At 40.3% G+C, this 26,314-nt stretch overlaps 1 protein-coding gene across 1 annotated transcript in view; it reads right to left on the minus strand.

Moving 5' to 3' along the window:
- Nucleotides 1-505: 505 nt before the first annotated feature.
- PLC2 (phospholipase C 2) overlaps nt 506-26,314 on the minus strand; it is a 198,411-nt gene continuing 172,602 nt past the window's right edge. Inside the window, exons 8-9 of the mRNA XM_089436536.1 lie at nt 1,374-1,460; nt 506-1,279 (exon numbers count right to left, since the gene is read on the minus strand). Coding sequence (XP_089292662.1) covers nt 986-1,279; nt 1,374-1,460 — 381 coding nt within the window. The 3' untranslated portion in view covers nt 506-985. The remainder of the gene's footprint in view (nt 1,280-1,373; nt 1,461-26,314) is intronic.

The following is a 26,314-nucleotide window of genomic DNA, read 5'->3' on the forward strand; positions in this document are numbered from 1 at the left end:
TGGCCGGTGTAAAAGGCCACATCTTGTTAAACTTTGTAATAGACATAATGACATGTAATGGCGTGACGAATGAGGATAGGTCTTCCTTTTATATATAGTGCCTTCATAAATGACGAGAAAATTCAGAAAAGTTCAAATTCATTTTGATAAGCAATTTTTTAGGTACACTTCTAGGACGGGAACCACATTTGGAAAGGTTGGGATGGAGCAATTTTGATCGTTACTGATTACCTTAGAATTGTACAAGCCTCGAAAAATTACTGAAGATTAATTCTAGTTACAACCGTATATTGTTTGTTGTATTGATTTCCCCAGAATTGTACGAGTCTCAAGTAATTACTGAAAATTAATTCAATCTAGGTGTACTGTTCATTACTTTTTCATAAACATTCATTTTAATGTGTACTCCCTGAGAAAGAAGATTCAATAGTCATATCAAAAGTGAGTGCTTCAGACTCAATTTTGGCTACCAAACATTTTTGTGGGAAATATAAAACGCCTCCCAGAGATATTCATATCCTATGTTACAAAATATTATTATTACAAAAAACATATTAACAAAAGGAATAGACAGAGTTCGTCAGATCTCCTCCGCCAAAGTTTAAACAAAACCAGAATCCCAAAATCGGATCCATAGATATATTTCACAGGACACTTCTCCCCGCAAGAATGATTGCTAGTAGAATCAATTCGCACCATAAGTCTTAGAGATTCTCACTATCAAGAGGCACATCAGAAAGCGAGTGCGTGAGTTCTTCAGAGTCCGGACTCAATTTTGGCTACCAAGCATCTTTTGTAGGAATCCTAAAATACCTCCCAAAGGTATTTATATCCTATATGACAAAATATAATTATTACAAAAAATATTCACGAAAGGAATGGACAAAGATAGATCTACCCTGCCAAAATTCAAACTAAACCAGAATCCAAAACTGGATATATATAGATAGACATTACAATACGGTTATCCCTGCAGGAATGATTGCTAACAGAAATCAATTCGCACCAAAAGTCTTACAGACTTGTATTTCTCTCCTTTCTTGTCACATAACGGAATTGAGCGAATCCCTGTCTTCAACTCTGCCACAGGTAAGCATGTCTGGCCACCAAAGTCATCTTTTTCAGACATATCGTACTCGTGAACTTCAATACGAAGCAATGCTAATTCAGGGACAGACAATGGAAAAACAAAATCTTCATTCCAACAGGGGACCCAGTCATCTTCTATTGTCCTTGTCTTTTTCATGATAGTATCTGCAGGCACACCTGCAATCCCAACCTGCAGATTTAAGTTTGTCAGGCATATATCCACATTGGAAACTTAAGACCTCAATGTGATTCACTATTTTCTTAATAAGAAGTTGCTACGTTACCCTGGTGTAAAAGTCAGGAGGAGAATAGGTATCAAAGTGTGTTTTCTTGAAGTCCTGATTCCATCCATCTCCCATATATATTTTGACCTGGAAATCACAGGACAAGAAGCAACTTATACTTCAAGGAGAGTTAAATCTCACTATAAACACGGAAAACATATGGAAAAGATTATAAATCAAAGCAATGCTGCATATGCAAGGAATCTGACTCATCTATTCTGCTAGCAATTTGAATTTAAGTCATCACTGTGTAGATAAATGCAACATGATCAGCACACTTTCAAACAACAGATGCTGTGGATATTTTACAAAATCTGGCAAGCTAGTTCTCCCAGATAAAAGTGAAAATAGGTCAGCATGTGGAGTTTCATTTGAAACAGGATTATGGATCCAAACCAAACTACGTATGCAGTGCTCTCAAGAATTTAAAGGCATTCATATTCAGTACTTCTTGATCAAAATTGACCTACTGGGAAAGGGCTAGGTAATCATTTAATCTTTAAAAGAAAATCAAACTCCACAACAATATTACTATTACTAACCGGCTCAGAAAATTTCCCATGGAGTCTTTAGAATGAAGCTAAAGCTCCCAAAGATCCCTTGGCATTGTTGGTTCTTTAAATACCTCTGCCTTTTCAATTTTAGGTTATCTTGCTCTTAACAAATCACAGCCAAACTCAACCATTGGCATCTTGAATGTGAGAAGGCCTTCTACTGCAGAGTCCTTTTTACTTTCTCCATTGCTTTTTCTTATGACTTTTTTCTGTTATATGGAAGCAAGTAGCTTTTTTTTCAGATTGTAGAATAATTTTCTGCACGAAGCAACTTCAAAGAGTGAAATTACTTCTTCTACTTAGTCCAAAATATGTTATTGCTCCAAGAGTCCAAAGGACTCAATTCAATACACGGTACATAATAGGCTTCAAGGGAAGCACAGGAAATTCAAAGGCTGAGTTAATGCTTGCAAGAAAATTTAATATAGAATAGTAGCTAAAAGAAATAAAGATTGTCTGACTTCAACCTTACAAGCAATATTGGAATATTTTGTTGGACCTACAAGTCCTGTATATATTCTCAAAATTTTGCCAATAATTGAGAAAACAAATATGTGGAGCTTAACTGATCCAGATTGGATCATTATATTGTTTTTCATCCATCTCAATGCTTCCAGGATGAAAAAATCAGATAAATCAGCGCACAAGATCAGTTTTAGCGACAGGATCCAGTTTGGAGAATTGGGGCAAAAAATTCTTTCAGGGCCAATTTGAGGCCTTAAATGATGTTTTCTAGAGGATAAAGCTTTGCTGCTTAAGCCCTGCACCCCCCTGACACTATTCTACACATAAAGACCTTTCCAACAGTCCAAGAAAGACATTAATTGGAGTTCAGATGCAAAAGTTACGCTTCCCAGAAGTTGACCTATAGTGATTAACTTCCATAATTAGAGAGAATGCCATGTCAGCCCCCATTACTCATGGAAAAGGAGCTAGCCACACGAGAATTACGAAAAAGACTCTAGAAGGGTTGAATTGTATACAACTCATGTTGAGGGTTGAATGGGTCAAATTTAAGCCCTAGTTGGCTATCGTGTTGTTGTGTTATAACCAAGCCACTAGGAGGAAAAGGGAATTGATTCTATTTTCTTACATTTTGTTCCATAGTATAGAAGAGTAGCTAAGTGTGGATAGAGAGAGGGTATAACAAAGGGACTTTGTGTTCTGTAGCAGCCCACGGGCCACAAGTCTTGGGAAACTCCATAGAGAGTGTCTTCTCCTTTAAACTTACATCATTTCCATTCCAGACAAAAGAGAGCAGAGCAACCTTACCTTCTAGTCGGATTTTCTCCCAACAAGGTTTCCCAAAATATATCTTGGTGTTCATTGTGGTTTGAGAGTTTACATTTTACTATTTTCTATTTTTCACATTTTATCTATTGCATACATAAGCAAAAAAAAATATTTAATAAATCTAGAAATCTAAGGAAAATTAACCCTCATATTATAGATTTTGCATTTCAGTGTATTTATATCAGATCCGTTGTGACAAATATCCACGATAGTTTAAAGATCATACTGGTATCAGGGTAGGTTCCTTTTGATAGTTTGTGGGAAGTGGATCAAATCGGTTTAAGTAGAAACTCATAAAACCCTAGCTATGGTTGAAGAATAAGTTTACGATAACCCTCAAGATCCAATATGTTGGAATTTCTAAGTCTAACCGTTAGAAATTCTTCCTGTACTATCTGATTTATTGCTTCCTACTTGTTCAGTTACTTAACAAGTTATTTACCATGTAAACACTGAAAATAAATACAAGTATAGTATCAACACATACAAATCATCAATTGAAAGAAACAAGCACACAAGTGACACCGTTGTTTTTGGACTAATGTCCCCAGAAAAACCCAATGCGGGAAAACAGTGCAGCTATTCAGAGGATTTTATTATTATGCAATTTTAGATACAACCATGGTGCCTGAAATGGCTCACCCAACAGAGAATGCCCTCGGCAATAGTACCTCTCAGTCGGAGACAAATATTCTGGCTAAATCATCGAATGAACGATACCACAGCAACAATACAACGTATGTTGCTCTGCATCACCCGATCCAGCTCTCTAGCTCCAATTTGTCCCATGAAAATCTCCCAGCGCTGCCTCTAAGGCCTGCGTCAGCCTTTCTGGCCTAGCATCAACCTCTTGGGGCTCTGCGTCAACGTCTAGAGCCTCTACGTCTCACACGCTCGCCCTCACTGGCTTTGCGCAGCTCCTAGCTGCCTCTATGTGGCCTCTAATTGGCTCTACATCAACCTCTCCCAACTTCTGCGCTAATCCTCCCGGTACTAACTCTACCTCTCTGCTATGTATTCACTACCCCTCAGCTGCAACTCAGATCACTTCACTCAATTTCCTCAGCAAACCCTGCCCCAAAAAATCAAGTTCTTGATCTCTCTTAGTGTGTTCTCCAACTAACCCTCAAGCCTCCTCTTATACTTTTCTCGTTGGTCCATCAACGGCCGAGATTAAATCTCTAATCAACGGCTAAGATTAGATTTGGCTTGATCCATGACTTTTGGACCATTCTAACTCGGTTTTATATTAATTCACATTAATATTTTATTTTTCCTAAGTTTAGACTTAGGAACTCCATTAAAAATATTAATTATTTTAATATCTCTCAAACTAGTTAGATTTTGCCCAAACCATTACCGGGTCTTGGAGATCTCATGTGCTATAGCCTCTCCACCAATTTTCATCGCTAGAGCACATCTAATGCTACCCCAAATCAACACTCTCTCTTAGCGAGGATTGTGCTCTAGTAATACTCCTCACTGAGTATCACCCTTATCATCCAGCATTGGTCCCTGTGCTGATGCTAGGCCTCCCCGCCCAACATCCTCTGCACTGCTGCATCATGTACTGCTACCCATGGCCCTACCACTGCCAAAGCTGCATCCGTACGGCAGCTCCCTCTGCATCCGTCTTGCTGCCCATGGCCCTACCACTGCCACTGCTGCATCTGCACTGCATCCCCTCTCATCATGCTGCATCGTGTTGCCCATAGCACTACCACTGCTAAATGCTGCACAACAACTCAGTCACTAAGAAGTAAGTAATTGGTTCTCCCAACTCTGGCATCTCTATTAGGTTAGAGACACTCCTGATGCTGAAGCTCCCTCTGTTGCTGACAAGTGCTCCCTCTCTGACCTCTGCGCTGCTGCAACAACTCCATGCATCTCACATTGTTGCCTCACGTTGTCCTGGGACTCCTACACTGTAGCACTCTCTGTCGCTCCATCTACATCCGTCTCTACCGACATCTCCCAATCCTGCTACTCCTCTTTGGGGCTCCCATAGCCAGGTATAATCCAAGAGGTTGGGTACCTTGAGGATCCTGCCCCTCATCACTTATAGTCTGTCTGACTACAGCTTGATGTCTCCCCACTTCCACTCAAGTGGCGCATGAGCACTCATGGCACAATCGTCATTTGTCTCCACTTCTTTCTCCGCCCTTGCTGGCGCTGCCTTGGTCTTAGAAGCCTCTCCCTTGCTCTTCTTCCTTGGGCACTGGCTCGCATAGTGACCTAATTCCCCACAGTGGAAGTATTTGACCTTGGAGAAGTCCTCCTTCTGTTTCTCCTGCTTTGCCGCAGATGCCAGGGCAGCATCATCCTCTTCCTCCTTTTTGATTCTAACGCCCTTGCTGCTGCTTCCCGCCTTGCTCAGCCGTTTGATCTCTTCTTGATGAAGAGCTGCCCACAGTTCCTCCCAATCCGGAAGGCTCGCCCTGCCCTGTAAACTCTGGACAAATACCTCCCAATCCTCTAAGACTCATTCAATGCGATTCTCACCAACATCTCCTCATCCAACGTGGACCCTATGGAAGTCAGCTGGTCCCGGATCTCTGTCAATCGCCCGAGGAAGATATCTATCTCCTCTCCCCTCTGCATCTGGTATGACTGCAGCTTATTTTCTAGAAGCATCTTCCTCTGCATGGAAGTACGCTGATACAACTTCTTCAGGGCATCCCACATCTCATTTGCCGTACCCTTCTCGGCAATCTGTGGTACCACATGATCCTTGAACCCGTGAAGGAAGATGCACTTAGCCCTAGCCATTGCTTCTTCGTACTTCTCATTTTCAGTCGGGTCAACTAGGATCGCTATCATTTTCAAGGCGAAGTGTTTGATGCGGTACCTGTCTAGAATGAACAAGATCCTGGCCTTCCAGACTACGAAGTTCGAAGCTCCGTCCAGTCTATCCTGATCTCTTAGCCCATTCACTGCCATTTCGCTACTCCTCTTTCGAGTCTCTCAAATTCCCGTTTGGAAGTTCTCGATTTGACTCCCTCTAAACCTCGATTTCCTTCCTAGAAACCCCTCTGCCAATGTCAAGATGCCCCACTCCGATCATTTGTTCAACTGCACCACTGATCCGGATTTCTTGGCTAGAAATCCTCGGCGACAACTCCCTCCTCCTTGGTCTTTCCCTATTAAGTATTGTTCTGACCACAGTACCCCACCAGCTTCGCTCCGCAACTTACCCACAACCTCCTATGCCCCAGCAATCTGAAGGTTAGAGCCTCTAGGCTCTGCACAATCCCGGCACCAGCAAAATCTGCACCTCCTGGCCACAGCGTCGATCCTTCCTAACTGAGAAAGATGACCAAGCACTGCATAGGTCAGGTCTGCTCCTCTCTGTCTCAACGCTGATCGTCCTCCTGGCTCAAACTGATGACGCAGGCTTTCTGCGTCACCCCTTCCTTGCTACTTACTACTAGGAACAACATCTGTCACTCGGGACATCTGTTTCTGTTGCTGCTGCTCTTCTCGGCTGATGCCTTCAATTATCATGTGATCTGCAACCACGCTGTGATACCATGTTGGAATTTCTAAGTCTAAACGTTAGAAATTCTTCCTGTACTATCTGATTTATTTCTTCCTACTTATTTAGTTACTTAACAAGTTATTTACCATGTAGATACTGAAAATAAATACAAGTACAGTATCAACACATACAGATCATCAACTGAAAGAAACAAGCACACAAGTGACACCGTTGTTTTTGGACTAATGTCCCGGAAAAACCCAATGTGGGAAAATCGGTGCAACTATTCAGAGGGTTTTATTATTATGCAGTTTCAGAATACAACTTTGAATGGCTCACCCAACAAAGAATGCCCTCGACAATAGTACCTCTCAGTCGGAGATAGATATTCCGGCTAAATCATCGAATGAACGATCCCACAACAACAAGACAGCTTATGCTGCTCTGCGTCACCCTATCCAGCTCTTAGGCTCCAATCTATCCCACGAAAATCTCCCAGCGCTGCCTCTAAGGCCTGCGTCAGCCTCTCTGGCCCAGCGTTAGCCTATCTGGCCCAGTCAGCCTCTCGGGGCTCTGTGTCAACCTCTGGAGCCTCTGCGTCTCACACGCTGGCCCTCACTGGCTCTGCGCAGCTCTGCGTGGCCTCTGGTTGCCTCTGCGTGGCCTCTAGCTGGTTTTGCGTCAACCTCTCCTCGCTTCTACGCTAATCCTCCTAGTACTAACTCTACGTCTCTGCTATGTATTCCCTGCCCCTCAGCTACAACTCAAATCACTTCACTCTATTTCCTTAGCAAACCCTGCCCCAGAAAATCGAGTTCTTGATCTCTCTTAGAGTGTTCTCCAACTGACCCTCAAGCCTCCTCTTATACTTTTCTCGTTGCTCCATCAACAACCAAGATTAAATCTCTAATCAACGTCTAAGATTAGATTTGGCTTGATCCATGACTTTTGGACCATTCTAACTCAGTTTTATATTAATTCACATTAATATTTTATTTTTCCTAAGTTTAGACTTGGGAACTCCATTAAAAATATTAATTATTTTAATATCTCTCAAACTGGTTAGATTTTTACCCAAACCATTTCTGGGTCTTGGAGATCTCATGCGCTATAGCCTCTCCACCAATTTTCATGGCTAGAACGCATCCAATGCTACCCAAAATCAACACAATAGAGGAGATGTTTGCACGAATGAAAGCACAAGTCATAGATATAAACAGTAATGTGAGCCTCCCCATGGCTGCTCTAACCAATAAGATCGGATTGTTTGGAGAAGACAAAGGTTCCAACGCAGAGGTTCGATCAAATGGAAACTAGGGGATTTGGAAGAACCAGAGAAGATGTCCAGAAAACCCAAAAAAGAGTAGTTGAGTTCAAGCATTGTGAACCATTCGTAGTCTATCTTCAACATGGAAACAAAAGTGGATATCAAGCCATATCAAGGTGAGATTGATGCTTTGGAATTAAATCACTAGTTGCAGTAATTAGAGATTTATTTTGGTGGTCACCATATAAAGGAGGAACGGAAAATTTCATTTGCTCGTTTGAAATTAAACTATGACTTGACCTGGTGGGAAAGCCACACGAAAAGTTGAGACTAGAGCAAGACCCTCTAGTAACTAAGTGGGAGGATTTAAAAACTCTCATAAAGTCCCAATTCTACCCTATTGGGTATGTAGAGAACTAGTGGATCTCATGGCATTACTTAAGGCAAAGACAAGGTCAAAGTGTACTGGAATACACGACAAAATTCAGGAAGATGGCAATGTTGTTTTTTCACAGCACTGGAGAATCTAAGCTAGGGTCTTAGAATCTCTGACACTAACAACTCAAATGCCACAACAAACTACTTTGCACAACGGAATATAAACAATCGTAAATCAACACATGCACAAATATACAACTTTTTACAATTTTGCAATAACCCAACTTTGTTATATTATCAATCTATAGTACAATAGTCTAGGGCTTCCATACCAGGGATCATGGCCCTCATATAATCACTAATAAAATAATACAACTAGGGTTTCGTGTCAGTCCTTTCACAACCAATCTACCTTGAACAAGATACAATCTGACCTACTAGCTGATCTAGTGCATTTCACAACTCCACTAGTCGTTCCGTGAACACATCTACCCGGTCCTTTGGCTCCCGATTTGCAACTCTGCCTCTATCAATGATCCTACTCCTGTAGGTCACTGAACACGACTCCAATCTGCCCTCTAGCTGATCATTCGCCCATCAATGACTCAACACATAGGGACTCTTGTTGAGTTGTTCACAACTCCGTTTATGAACAACTCCGAAATTGCCCATTGTTGCTCCTCAGCTCTTAGGGACTTCTTCCCTATATTGCCTTCCTATGCCACTCCAATGAGGCAAACTTAGGGCATGGAGGGTTGCCCACTTCTGTTGTAGATGTCCTTCTCTTAGTAGCAAACTAGGGCTAGTCAAACTGCTCCTTTGACTTCCTCCTTTAGTCCTTCAAAGATCAATCCTTGAGCTCTCTTCGAAATCTACCTCTCCTAGCAAATCTAAAGTCCTTCTTAAGTCTGCACTTAGGGCTCCCAAAGTCACCTAATTGTTGCCCTCCAAACAACCTTAAAATGACCTTCAAACTGTCCTAAATAATGACACCCAACCACCTAGCAAAACCATCAACTTAGGAGAACATACCTCTAATTTGAAGACACGTTCTTCCTATTGTTTCTCACGATCCTATGCACACTTCATATCTGAGATTTTTGGCCTGGTTAGGGCACCAAACTAGCCCTCAAACTACCTCAAAATTCTCACTGTCCCTTGTTAACAGACCAACCCTTCCTCGCTACTACTTCAGTCACCTTAACATGTTGTTCCAGCCTTTTTGTGACCACAAACTAGCCCTAATCTAAGTTTCGATCCTACCTATAGCCAACTAGCAGACCTCAGTCATGTTTCTTAAAGAGAACAAACCCCAAACCATGCACCTTTATGTACCTCAAGCCTACGGCTAGCCTCCAACTCCTACTCAACCCTGCAATAGATACAAACAGATCCAAAACTAGTCCTTTTTAACCCTCGACCTAGTATTTTTGAGCTGCGGCTCCTTTAGATGTTCTCCACTATGATATTTTGCACTTGGGTTATGAGGAATGAGGTCTCTCCTCACTCCTATTTATACCTTTTCCTAGGGAAACGTCTAGCCTTTCAAGAGGGGTTACTTTTACTACGACCGACTTGAACTTGTAGACAAATTCACCCACAAAAATATTCAAAAATTAATATCTTCATTTCTAGACCTCCTTTCTTGGTGCTCGAAGTTTCCCTTTGTTCCTCTAAGGGTATTCTTCCATCTCCAAGTGCCATGTCATCAATTTTCTTCTTGGTTTTGGCCCAACTCCTTTGGGTGCAAAACCCCCACACTTTGGTTCTTAGCCCACAAGTGACCTTATGATGCCAATCCTCCACAACCATGTACCCTAGGGTTTGGAGTACCTCCCAAGCTAACAAGCACAACACTCCCTCTTAACAAAGGAGGTACTTCCAACACTAGGAAGTAATTCATCCCTAGCAACACTAACCCATCTGGCATCCATCACTGCAGCATACTCTATAGAATGAACCATGATATCTTAGTAGTGTCTCTGCCTCATCTCATCTGAACCTGAAGATCAACACTTCCATATGGTTTCTCCCTCTGAATCTACACAATCTCCACTGACTCAACGTGCTATTGATCCCATGCTCTACAAGGCTATGTCACAAGGTTCATCAAACTTTAACCTTGAGGTTCAAATTTTAACAAACCTTAAAAAAAAAATTGAGGTTCGGCGAACCTCACCGAACCTCATAGCCATTGACCAAGTCCATTGATCAAAACTCATTACTTCATGTCACAACTCAAGCTTGTAATTTATCCTTGCAGTTTCCATGTCTGTGATAGCATTTTTTATGTTTACTGATGTTGATTTCTTACTATTTTATCCAACAATTCATTTTAAATTAATGTGTATATATATAGACGAATCTAATGGCGAACCTCATCTGAACCTCATCAAAAAATTCGAACTCAAACCGAACCTAATCATTGTCGATCCCGAACTCGAACCCGAACCATGTAACATTGCTACAAGGTCAGTCTAAGTTGGGTTCACACACAAGCCATCATCACTGCAACCCAGTCTCGCAAGCACTCATCCTCCAGGATTCAAACACAACATGTTCACATCCCTCCAATCTCAGATATGCAACATCACGATCCAATGAAGAAACTAGCTTGCCAACATGTTGTCCATCACATGAAGAAATCTCGATCATACCAATCTCATCCATGTCAAAGCAATCCTCGAGTTGTCCCAACAATCCATGGCAAGCCAAAGGAAATCCATGATCAACAACCAAACCTACAACAAACTGTTGTTCACCAAGTTCACCACCAATCCACCGCAACTCCTAGCCTATCTCGCTGCCTAGCCAGTCAAGGCCACATCTCCATGTCTTTAGCAAAAACCTCAGCTTCATGATCTAGACAATCTCATCTCTCTCTGAGCCGCTTCGTTGTGCACACTCTGGTTCACTAGCCCTTCAAAGTAGCTTTGATTCCATGTTGTTTTTCCACGACATTAGAGAATCTAGGTTAGGGTCTTAGAATCTCTAACACTACCAACTCAAATGCCACAACAAACTACTTTGCATAATGAAATATAAACAATAGTAAATCAATAAGTGCACAAATATACAACTTTTTACAAATTTTCAATAACCCAACTTTGTTATATTATCAATCTATAATACAACAATCCAGGGCTCCCGTAGCAGGGATAATGGCCCTCATACAATCATTGATACAAGAATACAACTAGGGTTTGGTGTCAGTCCTTTGACAACCAATCTACCCTAAACAAGATACAATCTGACCTACTAGTTGATCTAGTGCACTTCACAGCTCCACTGGTTGTACCCTGAACACATTTGCCTGGTCCTTTGGCTCCCGATCTGCAGCTTGTTGAAATATGTAACTAGGTTCGGTCTTCATAATAGCATATGTAATCGTGATTTTATGTATTTAATGAAAAGAGAAATAAATTTATTATTTGCATTCTTTAGGCATGGGTTTCATGCTCAAAGAAAATTTATTTTTAGGCCAAGCACCTATTGAGTGCTTCTAGGTTTGTCATATAGTCAATTGAGTCATTGTCATGTATTGAAGACCCATTTGGGCATGTTACATATTTTAAAGAAAAAATTATTGAGTCAAAAGACCCTCCAAGACCTTGTCATGGCACAAAGATCATGTCGGCCTACATGAAGGGACAAGTTGGCCTCAAGATAGCAATTCGTACCCCTCACAAGCCTATAAATAAGAAGGAATTCGACCTCATTTGCACACACTCAAGCAAGTTTGATCTCCTCAAGATAGAAACTAGAAAAGGACAAAGAAGAAGAAAAAGATCAAGATCGAAGTTTTTGGGCCTCTCTCTCTCTTTCATTAGGGTTTCTATAGTTTATGGGCTAAATGAATTTGAAGTTGCATCAAAGTTGTGAAGCTGCAAGGTTGAAGCTATGACGTTGCCTCTAGATCGAAGTTGTGACACTGCTAAGTCGAAGCTGTTGAAGTTGCATCAAGGTCGAAGTCGCAGAAATTGTTGTTGGGGTCAAAGTTGCTGAAAGGTCGAAGTTTGTTGTTGGAAACTATGTAAGGAAAGCTCATCAAGAAGGTGTTAGAAAATTAGAAAGGCAGAAAATATTTTCTTGTTCTTCATAGTTACTTGTGATGTTTCTTATTATTACGATTCTTTATATCTTCTTTCTTTAGTTCATCAAGAAATTACCAAAAGCAGTGACACATAAAACAATAGACACTAGATGAAGGCACATGCCAAGGCAAAACCTCCCTCAAGGGGAAAACCCAGTCAAGATAATTCCTCCTTTCAATTGTATTCTTTGAGACTCTTCACCCTAGACCAAGACTAGACCTTCCATCCACACCAAGTCAGCCTCCCAGAATTTCAACCTCTTCCCAGCAACTTCGACTATGCAACAACTTACGACAACTCGTAACTTCCAGCAACATTGAAACTTGAAAGACTTCGATCTCCCAATCCAACACAAAACAGAGAGAGAGAGAGAGACACCAAAATTTCTATTTTCCTTGTCTCCTTAGACTTCCCCAAACTCACATTCACTTTGGCTTCCCGACAACAGACTTCGCACCTTTTCCCAGCTACAAGAGAACTTTGCACTTTTGTCCAGCAACAAGAGATTTTTGCACTTCTTCCCAGCGACAAGAGAATTAGAACTTGATGAGAGAATGATGCTCCAAATGAATTCGATGAGCTTCCTTTTATAGGCTTCTTGTTAAATTTTGGTATGTTCTATGCTTAGAGCAATTTACATCAATTTTTCATATTAGCCCAATGTCAATATTCAGATTAGAAATCACATCAACATGATAGTAAAGTGCAAATACAACATAAACATAAACAGTAGAAGACAAGCCAAGACAAGAGGACACAAGATGTGGCACCAGCCAGGGACAAACCCCAATGTGGGGAAACCTTGATCAATTCTTCTTATATTCTTCAATAGTTCAGCAGAGAGAGAGAGAGTACAAATATAAAAATCTAAGATTTTATGACAGCAGTAGGAAGTACATCATTATGACAGTCTTCAATCATTAAGAGTGTTGTAGCATATCCTGATGCAACATTCGTCCAATTGCTCACTGCTCCAACAATTCTGGTTAGGGCACAATATGTAGCCCTAAACTCCCTTGATTGTGAAGGATGGTTGATCTGATAAGGGCCCCTGAAGTTGACTTAAATGTCCTTCACAATCTCCAAACAATCCAAAAGAGAAGCTCTAACCCTTGATATGATGTTATGGCCTATGGCGTAGCAGATAGCAACTCTGAAGTAAATGTCCTCAAAACAGTTACATAAACATCATTAACGCAACAACTCTTTTCAAACAATCATCTGTGTACATATGTTGATCTCAGGAGAAGACTTCAACGCTTTCGTTCACTGTATAATTGTGGCTTATCAAACAGTGCTTAAGGCATGTCTATATCACCTTCCTTCATCACACAATCACCTATAGCAAATACATTGCCTATCCATGCATGCATATTAATGTTGAGATAAGACACTTTCTAACTATGCTCTAGGGATACCTGTGCTGCGTCTTAGGGTCTTTACCTAGCGTGAATTAGGGCTCCATTGACAGTGGATTAGTGTCTCCTTTGACTACGAATTAGGGCTCCCTGATTACTGCGTACTGGATTCTTCTTGACATCAAATAGGTCCTCCCTTCACTGCGTCCTAGTCTCCTTTATGACAGCGGATTTAGGTTCTCCTTTAGTTGCGTTTAGTGCTTCCCCTTACAGCGAATTAGGGCCTCCCTTTAAGTGCAGATTAAGGCACCTTTGACCTGCGGCTAGGGCACCTTTAGGACTGTGGCTAGGGCTTCTCCTTAGACCTCCTTCACTGCAGCTAGATCTCCCTTTAGGACAGTGTATAGAAGCTCCTCTTGCCTACGGATTAAAGCCTCCCTTGCTGCGTATAAGAGCCTCCTCTTGTTGCATATAAATGCCTCCTTGATTGTGTATATTTCTCCTCTTGACTGCGGCCAGATCCTTCCCTTTTCCTGCGGCTATGTCTCCTCCCTTTAGGATTGTGTATAGGGCTACAATTAGGGCTCTTTCCTTTAAACCTCTCTTTCCACCAAAACCCAAACGAGTGGAGAGAGAGATAACAAGAGATGAGTGTGTAAAATGACTTGAAGACCTCTTCTATTTATAATCCAATGTTGAGGATAAGTTGGGGTAATTTGGTTGTTGGCCGACCTTGACAAATTGTCAATAACACAAATAAATTCATATCTCCATAAATACATGTCGGAGTCGGATGACATTTAGATCAATCCTACACCTCTCGACGAGAGGAATCCAAGAAAAATATGAGATACAATAAATAAGATGACCCACATGGAGTTTGGCCCTAGTTGCCAATATTAACACCCCGTCTCAACTAGAGAGAACTCCATCTGCTAATCCATCTGCCAGACTGTACTATCTTTTCCATCAATGCAATGCCCTGCACTGCTCTACTCCGCTGAACTGTGAAGAAGAAGAAGTGATCGAGAATGTATCATACCATTCTCTACTAACCCAAAGTCAGTCCCAGATGAAAGAGAGTGTTTCATACCACCCTTATTGATCCAAAATCAGTTCCAAATAAAGAGATTGTCTCATACCACTCCTACTGGTCCAAAATCAGTTCCAAATTAAGAGAGTGTCTCATACCACTCTTACTGACCCGAAGTCAGTTCCAATTGATCCCAGATCAATATCATCATAGCATAGGGAGTACAGTAGTACAAATGCGTCCATCAGTGGTACTATGGTCCCTATCCTCATTTCCCTGCTCATTGGCCAGATGAGAGGTACTTCCCATGAGTCCTAGACTGCATGGGTAGGATGTTTGAGCAGGAGAAGGATGAAGCACTCATCCTACCTACATGTCGTCATGGGGTATCCCAGGAGAAGGGTAAACCACTCATCCTGTACACAACAAATCACTAGGGGAAGGCTAAACCACTCACCCTATGATTGTGTCTCAGCAGGAGAAGGATGAACCACTCATCTTGCTTACATAGCAGACCACTAGGGGAAGGTTGATCCACTCACCCTATGGTTTCTCATCACTCCAAAAAGTACCAAGCCCCCCAAAGCTCCCAAAGCTCAATATCCATATCATAAAGGACCCTCAAGAGAGGGTCTCTCCACAACTCCTAGTCGTTCTCAGAAAGTCAAGAATTTGACTTTTCTCAGGGGCTTCGTCAGAATATCGACGACCTAAACATCAGTCCCAATGCGAAGGAGCCTTATTGCTCCTTGATGTACCATATCCCGGATAAAGTGGTACCTGATGTTTATGTGCTTGGAGCAATCATGAAATACGAGATTCTCCGCCAATCGAATCCCACTCTGGTTGTCACAGAGGATCACGGTGGTATCCAACACATGTCCAAACAACTCACCGAAGAGCTTCCTCAACCAGACAACTTCACGGGAGGCCATACTTGCAGCTATGCATTCAATCTCAGCGATGCTCAAAGCAACCGATTTCTGCCTCCTGCTCATCGAGGATATCAAAGCAGAACTCAAAGAGAAACAACACCCAAAAGTGCTCTTGCGATCCACCACATTAACTGCCTAATCAACATCAGAATAACCATGCAACCTCACAGCTCCGGCAGTGAATCTCGATCCATGAGTGATTGTGCCCTGAAGATATCTCAGAAGATTCTTGGCACCAATCCAACATAAGTGATGAGGTTCAGCCATATGTTGGCTCGACATGCTAACTGCAAAACATATATTCGAACGGAAGTTCACCATGAACATCAATGCTACTGTGAGTTGATGAAACTCAAAGGCATTTCCCAATTCAGGTCCGGCAGCACTACCGCATAACTTCTTAAAGTTAAGCTCCATCGGGGTAGTCACAGGCTTGCAGTCCACCATTCCAAATTTGGAATCCAACTCCCTCTTACTTTTGTAAATGAGAGGATTTGTACCTGTCAGAAAGAGGTCGTCCACATAAAGTACCAGTATGAGAGGTCTATCATCCACAACCTTAAAGCAATGGTTTGGATCGGCTTCACTCCTAGTGAATCTCAACTTTATCAGATAACTATCAATCCTCTCATACCAAGCCCAGGGTGCTTGCTTTAAATCATAGAGAGCTTTCTTCAACCTGCATACATGAGATTCTCAATCATGAATCTCAAACCCCTTAGGTTGTTCCACATCTATGCTCTTGCTATTACAAGAGGGGAATGGTCCCCTTGTAAATTTTCCTTCGATACATCTCGGACATGTACCTTCATGCTCTTCTTTGAATTCAGGCATCTTTGTCACCATCTGTCTCACATCGGGTAGGGCCTTACAATGAAGATGGGCAGACCTCCGGTGCCATTGAAGAGATGTGACACACAGCATGGTCCCCAATGGACTTTCTGCAACTTGATACAAAGTGCCAACCCTGAACCCAAGAGTAAAATCATTTTTAAAATTCCATTTCCAAGCATGTACCTTTTCATCGATCAACGCCACCTTGTAACCTTTGTCTTCCATTACCGAAATGGACACCAGGTTCTTCTTAAGATCAAGTACATAAAGAACTTCTTGTAAATGAATCATGTTACCCTGATTCAATTGAAGGGTAACATTCCCTACACCCTTTATGGGATAGGTGGCATCTTCTCCAAGAATAATCTCCAAGTTTGCCTCCTCTATCAAATTAGAGAGCACTTCCTTGAATCCGGTGAAGTGCCTTGAAGCATCACTATCAATAAGCCAATTTTCCAAAGTGTCCGGAGGAGAGGTAGAGGAGAGGACCGATATAAGATAATACTCCTTTTGCTTATCAGAAACAACATTTGATTCTTCATGCCTGGAGTTCCTTGCTTTCGTGGAGGGTCGATCATTTCCTTGGTGTCTTGCATTCTTTTTTCCTTTGCCATTGTACTTGTCATTCCTTCGATTTAAGTTGCCCCTGGAATGATTGGGATCATCATCATGTGATGTGTCCCTTCTATTTGGACACTCCCTCACATAATGGCCAAACTTATTGCAAGCAAAGCATCTACCCTTCCTTCCACCCTTAGATCTGGGCTTTCCATTGAAGTGACCTTTAGACCCTACATTATTTTTCCTTTTGGCATGAGCGGAGAAAGCAGTAAGGTTGCTTCTATTAGAAGGCATTTCTTGCTCCACCATCCTGGTTTCTTCTTGAATGCATCTCGACATCAATTCTTCAAACCCTGGAATTTGATCATTATTGAGAATAGTGGTTCTAAATATATACCACTCGGATGGGAGCCCTCCAAGAGTAGTGATAGTCAGTTCCCTATCAGATATGATTTCTCCAATCAATAGAAGATCATTCTTGACCTCAATGATCCTTAAGAAGTAGGATTGAATATTCTCGTCTTTACCCTTCTTAATATCCTTTAGCTTATTGTTGAGAAATAAAATTTGATTTGCATCACTAGCCTTGAACATGCTTACAAATCTGTCGTAGATCTCCTTGGAGGTGTTCAGATCGGAAATGTAGGCCACCAGACGCTTGTCAATAGAATCTTTGATAATCTTCTTCGCTTTGACTTCACCCTTGGTGTACTTGTTCTTTGTAGTAGCGGGTGCATTTGATGGAGGCTCAGGGATTTTACCCTTCACATAATCCAACACTTCTTGTTCTTCCAATGTCAAATCAAGAGACATCTTCCATCCGTGATAGTCAGACTTTTCACGGAGCTTGTCTTCAGCCAGGAAGTGGGATGAGGAACCCATTGAGCCTTTTGTCCTTTCCAACTGTCTTCGGTGATTTCTCTTTCACTCCTACTTGGGCTTTGTCTTCACCTCAGTTCTGATACCATGTTAAATTTTGGTATGTTCTATGTTTAGAGCAATTTACTTCAATTTTTCATATTAGACCAATGTCAATATTCAGATTAGAAATCACATCAGCATGATAGTAAAGTGCAGATAGAACATAAACATAAATGGTAGAAGACAAGCCAAGACAAGAGGACACAAGATGTGGCACCAGCCAGGGACAAACCCCAATGTGGGGAACCCTTGATCAATTCTTCTTATATTCTTCAATAGTTCAGCAGATAGAGAGATAGTACAAATATACAAATCTAAGATTTTATGATAGCAGTAGGAAGTACATCATTATGACAGTCTTCAATCATTAAGAGTGTTGTAGCATATCCTGATGCAACATTCCTCCAATTGCTAGTTGCTCCAGCAATTCTGGTTAAGGCACAATATGCAACCCTAAACTCCCTTGACTATGAAGGATGGTTGATCTGATAAGGGCACCTGAAGTTGACTTAAACTTCCTTCACAATCTCCAAACAGTCCAAAAGAGCAGCTCTAAGAAACCCTTGCTATGATGCTATGGCCTATGGCCTAGCACATAGAAACTCTGAAGTAAATGTCCTCAAAACAGTTACATAAACATCATTAATGCAATAGCACTTTTCAAACAATCAACTGTGTACATATGTTGATCTAAGGAGCAAACTTCAACGCTTTCCTTCACTGTATCACTGTGGCTTATCAAACAGTCCTTAAGGCATGTCTATATCAGCTTCCTTCATCACCCAATCACCTAGAGCAAATACATTGTCTATCCATGCATCTTAAGATTGAGATAAGAAACTTTCTAGCTACGTTCTAGGTCTACCTGTGTTGCATCTTAGGGTCTTTACTTAGCTGTGAATTAGGGCTCCATTGACAGTGGATTAGTGTCTCCTTTGACTGCGAATTAGGGCTCCCTGATTACTGCGTACTGGATTCTTCTTTGACAGCAAATAGGTCCTCCCTTGAATGCGTCCTAGTCTCCTTTATGATTACGGATTTAGGGTCTCCTTTAGCTGCATTTAGTGCTTCTCCTTACAGCAGATTAGGGCCTCCCTTTAAGTGTGGATTAAGGCACCTTTGACCTGCGGCTAGGGTACCTTTAGGACTGCGGCTAGGGCTCCTCCTTAGGCCTCCTTCACTACGGCTAGATCTCCCTTTAGGACAGCGTATAGAAGCTCCTCTTGGCTACGGATTAAATCTTCCCCTTGTTGCGTATAAGAGCCTCCTCTTGTTGCATATAAATGCCTCCTTGACTGCATATATTTTTCCTCTTGACTGTGGCCAGATCCTTCCCTTTTCCTGCAGCTATGTCTCCTCCCTTTAGGACTGTGTATAGGGTTGCAATTAGGGCTCTTTCCTTTAGACCTCTCTTTCCACCAAAACCCAAACGAGTGGAGAGAGAGATCACAAGAGATGAGTGTGTGAAATGACTTGAAGACGTCTTCTATTTATAATGCAACGTTGAGGATAAGTTGGGGTAATTTGGTTGCTGGTTGGCCTTGACAAATTGTCAATAACACAAATAAATTCATATCTCCATAAATACATGTCGGAATCAGATGATCTTTAGATCAATTCTACACCTCTCAACGAGAGGAATCCAAGAAAAATATCAGTTGCCATAAATAAGATGACCCACATGGATTTTGGCCCTAGTTGCCAATTTTAACACTTCTTGTGGGGTCGAATAGGGTCCTTAGGCCGAATTGATCTTCTCTTAGGCCGACATGGTGTGGAGGTTACATAATTAATATTTGACTCAATACTTAACCTTTTTACATGATTCAAAAGACCAAGAATGGTCTCTTTAAATGTACAATAACTCTATAGATGCGGAGTAAATCCTAGAAGTCCTCAATGGGGACTTTGACCTAAAACATGGTGACCTAAGCATGAAACCCATGCTTTAATAAGTCACAATAATAATAATAATAATTCTTTTATTTATTATTTTGGCAAGTACATGACATGATGACTCAAATACATTACTGAAGACCAAACATAGTTACATTTTCCAACACTCCCTCTTAATTAAGGAGGTATTCATAATGTACAAATACAATGGAAGATCTCAAACTATATGAACCATGAAGAACTTTAGGCACCGCAATGCTATGGACTAAATTCCTAACTAAGATGGACTCAAGCTTTCAACGCCTTTAGGTACCCTCAGGATTATTTGCTAACCATCAACCCAAACATCCAGGTGTGTATCCAAAACAGAGCTCAATAATCAACACCATCTTTCCATCTTCGGGACTCAGACGTCAACACAAAGTGTCGGCCAGATGTCTTCCCAGGCAATGATTCACGCACAAAGCCTCAACACCCCTTGATCCATTAGATCAAGAATGACCAATCTCTCCCAATCAAACTGAATGGTAACCAGCATGCTATCAACTCCTTCGAGAGATTCACCTGTACAAACACAACCCCAATCAATAATATACTTTCACATGTACATAATCAAACACAAACCTCTGGGGTCTTTCAGACAACTTGATGTTGCTTCTCAACTCTCCATAGTAGGACTATCAACCTAATCTTTGATAGAAGATTCCTCAATCATATATTTTCCTTCCTAAGTCCCATGCAGCAACGTATCCTCCAAAATTCGTTCTTCATTTAACATCAAGCAATGCCCTCTCAACCAGAAAACATCTCTTCATCTAGACTCCCTCTTAATCTTAGGGAGATCATTTCTATTCATGCTTCCTCAGGGAGATCAACTTCTTCTTTTCAACATCGGAGAATCTTTCATGGCTTCCAACCATTTCATCAAAGTTATCATCATCCTCATCATGCTTATCACATCAACGAGCATCTTCACCAAGTTGAAGAGTGTGTACCTGCACAACTTAAATAGCAAGTGCAACCAAATCCATAGAAGTGTGATGTTAGCTATATCAGAATCATGGAAGCATTTCAACTTTATACATATCAAATACCCAAACTCAATTACAAACAAGAGACTTATACTCTTCAACATCTTGCTAGGGACTTTTGTCACGCATCCTAGACTACTTCAGAATACTTCTCATTCCATCTAGGGTTTCAATGTTTCATCCAAAGGTATGACATACCTTCCTTCAACATATAGCAAACCCTAGAAACAATTCACACAAATATAAACCTATAAAGCATCTAACAACCTTTCACAATACATATGTTAGACTTCTCACTAGGGATTCATACAAATCCTAGGTTTCATACAAAAGAATCAATCAAAGTCAATCACAACTTAGTTATTAACCTGACCAACTTCCACTAGGGTTAGTTCCAACCCCTAGATTTTTAATTAACTATCAATTAGTCACTAACATGACTAGCTACCACTAGGGTTAGTTGCAAGCCCTAGATTTACGATCAATCATCAATCCCAACAAAAATTCAAATTTCAACAGTGTTTCACAAATCTCAAATTATCATATAGTCATCATATATTGAAGATTTCTACTTCGACTAAGGTTTAACTCCAAAACCCTAGAATTCCAATTTCACAATATCAACAATCTTACACAGATTTCAAATCATCATATTTCAGAGATTTTACTTTGACTAAGGTTTAACTCCAAAAACCTTGGAATTCTATTTTCACAATCTCAACAATCATTAAATACAAAATCTCATATTGTTATATAATATATTACACACATTAGACAATGTCACTACTAGGATTTAAATAGATTTCAAATTGTTATATCACACATACTAGACAATTTAACTTCTCTAGGGTTTAGCTATAAAAACCCCAGATTTCCAAATATCAGCATCCTAAAATCTCAGACAAGGACTTCCATTAAATCCTAAAACTTATGACCACCAATGACTAGGTCAACACATATATCTAGGAATTCATAATCATTCATAAGCATATCATATGTCCAACAACATTAATACATCTGACCAAACTAGGATTTCAACCAAAAGGACATATCTATATATGCCTAGATTTCATCATCAAGCAAAAACATTTCATATCATGTGTTATTCAAACCCATCTTCACAAATATCAATAAGAGTTACAACCATCTTGATTACACTAGGGTGTGATCAGAGAAACACACCCATACCAAGGAAATCATTTCTAAGACAATATAAGGGTCTTGCTCACCATTCCACTAAACCCTAATGAGCAAGGGTTTCAATGTAGAAACATAGCAAACCTGTCATTACCAAAACTTCAAGGGTTCGAGATTTTAGACCTTATCATTCAACCCTAACAAGTTAGGTTTTCCTAATCATACAAAATTCCCAAACATGACATTACCAGACTTCAAATAGCATTTCACAATATCCCTAAGCAGTTTAGGGTTTTAGACATTCACATTAGCATACCCTTCAGTTAGGGTTTTCCAGAACCTATCTAGGGTTCTACAAAATCAGTTCAGAATATGGTTGGGGTGGGTAGATTTATCAGGAGATGAATCACCCAAAGCAAGAATCACTAAGATTCAATATAGCTTAGACATAACAATGTCAGTAATAGATCATCAAATGAATAATCCTTTCAATCAATATATTTAAAGCATACCTTTGTTTCTTGACTAACCTTGTTTTTGAGAGATCCTCCTTCTTGCAGGTGTCTTCCCTGATCAAGACAATAGAGGGTGAATGGTGATTATTATTTAATATAATCAAAACTAAATGAATACAAAAACCCAAGAACTGAAAATACATGAGATACTTATCTTTGGGAGTTGTTGGGGGCTCCCTCCAAAGCTTGAGGGATACCTACAAACTTATAAAAACAATACAAAAATGTATTTTTCGAAAGTATGTCAAAAACCTATAAAATCTAAAACATATAAAACAAGATATATAAAACTATAAGCAAAGGACTTAATAGTGCAAGCCCCTAATGTCAGGTTCTTCGGGCTTGACTTTCTTTGAGTCTCCTTCTACAGCAAGGTTGACTTGATCCCTTCCTCTCTTCTTATTCTTTGGATTCTCGGGACAATCACTTTTGTAGTGACCCTTCTTATGACATTGATAGCACTCTATCTTGGACATGTCAACTTTCTTCCTTGGTCCCTTCGATCTCTTTCCTTTATGATGAGCAACATATGCATTTGATACTCCTTCAAGATTGGCAACCATTGAGATCCTTAATTCTTCTTGACTACAGGTGGTCCATAATTTTTCAAAGGTGGGAGCTACCTTCCAACTGTTGAGACCTGCAACAAATGCACCCCAAGAGGGTGGCAATCCTAATAGAGCAATGATCACAAGTTCTTTGTCTGGAACAATCTCATCGATGGCCAAGAGATCATCCCTGAGTCTAGCTATCTTCACAAAGAAGGTTGCCATAGTATCTTCTTTAGTCATCTTCATAGTCCTTGGTTCATTCTTCAAACTTGCTACTTGACCAATATTCTTAATAGTAAACAACTTTGACAAGGCTTCATACATTTCTTGAGCATGATTGATGCTAGCAATGAATGGACCAAGATTGTCCTTTATTCCTTCTACCATCATAGTCATGGCCACCAATTCTAAATCCTTGAATTTCGTTTTGTCGACATCACTGGCTTCTTCTATAGGCTTCTTTACATTTCCTTTTAGCAGATTTAGCACCTTGTTCTTCTCGAAGATTAGGTCAATCCTCTTCTTCCAGGATTTGAAGTTAGAAGATCCTTCAAGTTTGTTCTCACCGTTGATTGAGTTAGACATCTTCCTTGAATACAATAGACTCCTTCCCTGAAATAGTACCTATGAATGGATCAAGTGCTTGAGACTGCCTTTTTCTTCCTTCTTCACCAAAGCTCCGATACCATGTTAGAAAATCAGAAAGGCAGAAAAGATTTTCTTGTTCTTGATAATTACTTGTGATGTTTCTTATTATTACGATTCTTTATATCTTCTTTCTTTAGTTCATCAAGAAATTACCAAAAGCAGTAGCACATAAAACAATAGACACCAGATGTAGGCACATGCCAGGGCAAAACCCCCCCTCGAGGGGAAAACCCAGTCAAGATAATTCTTCCTTTCAATAGTATTCTTTGAGACTCTTCACCCTAGACCAAGACCAGACCTTCCCTCCACACCAAGTCAGCCTCCCAGAATTTCAACCTCTTCCCAGCAACTTCGACTATGCAGCAACTTATGGCAATTGGCAGCTTCTGGCAACAGTGAAACTTGGAAGACTTCGATCTCCCAATCCAAGACACGAAACAGAGAAAGAGACACCAAAATTTCGATTTTCCTTGTCTCCTTAGACTTCCCCAAACTCGCATTCACTTTGGCTTCCCGGCAACAAACTTCGCACCTTTTCCCAGCTACAAGAGAACTTCGCACTTCTGCCCAGCAACAAGAGATTTTCACACTTCTTCCCAGCTACAAGAGAATTCAAACTTGATGAGAGAATGATGCTCTAAATGAATTCAATGAACTTCCTTTTATAGGCTTCTTGTGGGGTCGAATAGGGTCCTTAGGCTGACTTGATCTTCTCTTAGGCCGACATGGTGTGGAGGTTACATAATTCATATTTGACTCAATACTTAAGCTTTTTACATGATTCAAAAGCCCAAGAAGGGTCTCTTTAAATATACAATAACTCTATAGACTCAGAATAAATTCTAGAAGTCCTCAATGGGGATTTTGACCTAAAACATGGTGACCCAAGCATGAAACCCATGCTTTAATAAGTCACAATAATAATAATAAAAAAATTTCTTTTATTTATTCTTTGGACAAGTACATAATTGAAGACCAAACATTGTTACATTTTCTGACAGAAGGAAGGATGGTTTGGTTTTGGAGTGTCTTGGTCAAGGGTCATAGGTCTTGGAATTCGTCAAATGAAATTCTATAAGAAGCGAAGGATTCTGATGGATTTTCCTCTCAGTTGGAAAGATTTTGGCACTGCCTGATCGCCTATATCTTGTGTCCTATTGTCTCATTGTTCTTTATGATTTGGTAGTTGTTTGATGATAGAGAACACTAATAATAATAAAGGAAAGAAGAAGTTAATCAAGTAAAGTAAAAATACATCACAAGCAGTTATCAAAGTAAGAGAAATCACCTACACTTGTTGCCTCCTAGATTTCTCAACATGGTATCAGAGCTAATGTGACTACATCAAGGAAGAGCAACATGAAGAAGGATACTCTAAGGCCGAAGTATAAAGAGATCATCGGAAACAGCAAGAGAATTAATCATCAATAAGGACTAACCCTCTCATTATATTGAAAGGGAATAATTAAAAGCATCAAAGAAGCCCTCAAAACCCTAGCTCATCCAAAGAAGGGTTCCACACTTGAAGCGTTCTTGGGAAACTCACACATTCTATAATCATTATCACAAAGAAGGAAGAGCGAATCACTTTTGGGTCTGTTTTTCTGGGCTATATTCTCCACACGTGAAAATTATTAAGACATCCTTCTGCAACAAGTATAAAATTGCAGTTACAATCAAGGATCAAGTTCTGTACAAAGAAAGGTCTCCTTTACAAACCGAAATAACAAGAAAAAGAAGTCAATTCAAGTGAAGTAGAAAGGAGGCAAATTTGTCCATCTTCTAGCCACACATGTGAACTAGGGTTATTGCAGAAAAGGCCGAAATTGCAGAACTACTACATCAAGCCAAAATTCTGAAGAAGAGTCGAAATTTGAGGTTGTGAAACAAGTTTAACTAGTGTTGTCTCAAAGGAAGAAAAGCAGGAAAAAATGTTGTCATCATCGTCAAGGAATCAATGTGATCTCCCTTTGAGCCAAGAATCACTTTTAAAGAAAGGCATCTTCACTAGGAAGACATCTTCTATTATCTACATCATCATCAAAATCAAGAAGGAATCAAGTTGAAGATTTCATCATCTAGGAATATCTTCACTTGACAAGTAAGTATTTTTATATCTATATTTAAATATGTTAAAATGACTTCATATTAGGAGAGCAACAAATTGGTTGGGCCATCAAACTTTCTTGCATGGAAAAAGAATTTGATCCTCATAGAAAATGAAGTTGTTGGTCATGTTAAGGGTTTAATTATCGAACCACCGAAAGAAGAATCACAAACTCTACAATATGAAGATATCAAAAGAAGAAGGAATAGCCTCATACTTTATGAGGGTGTCAGAAACAAGAGACCGACTCCAAGAGTTGGGAGAAATAATATCTGACAAGGAGATGACTACCATAGTGCTCAATGCACTACCAGAGGAATGGGTCAACTTCACATCAAGTATCTATGGGA

This window comes from Pinus tabuliformis, chromosome 5_2 (assembly GCF_031772625.1).
Source record: "Pinus tabuliformis cultivar Carrire ecotype Pingquan chromosome 5_2, CPIR1, whole genome shotgun sequence".
Classification (NCBI taxonomy): Eukaryota; Viridiplantae; Streptophyta; class Pinopsida; order Pinales; family Pinaceae; genus Pinus; species Pinus tabuliformis.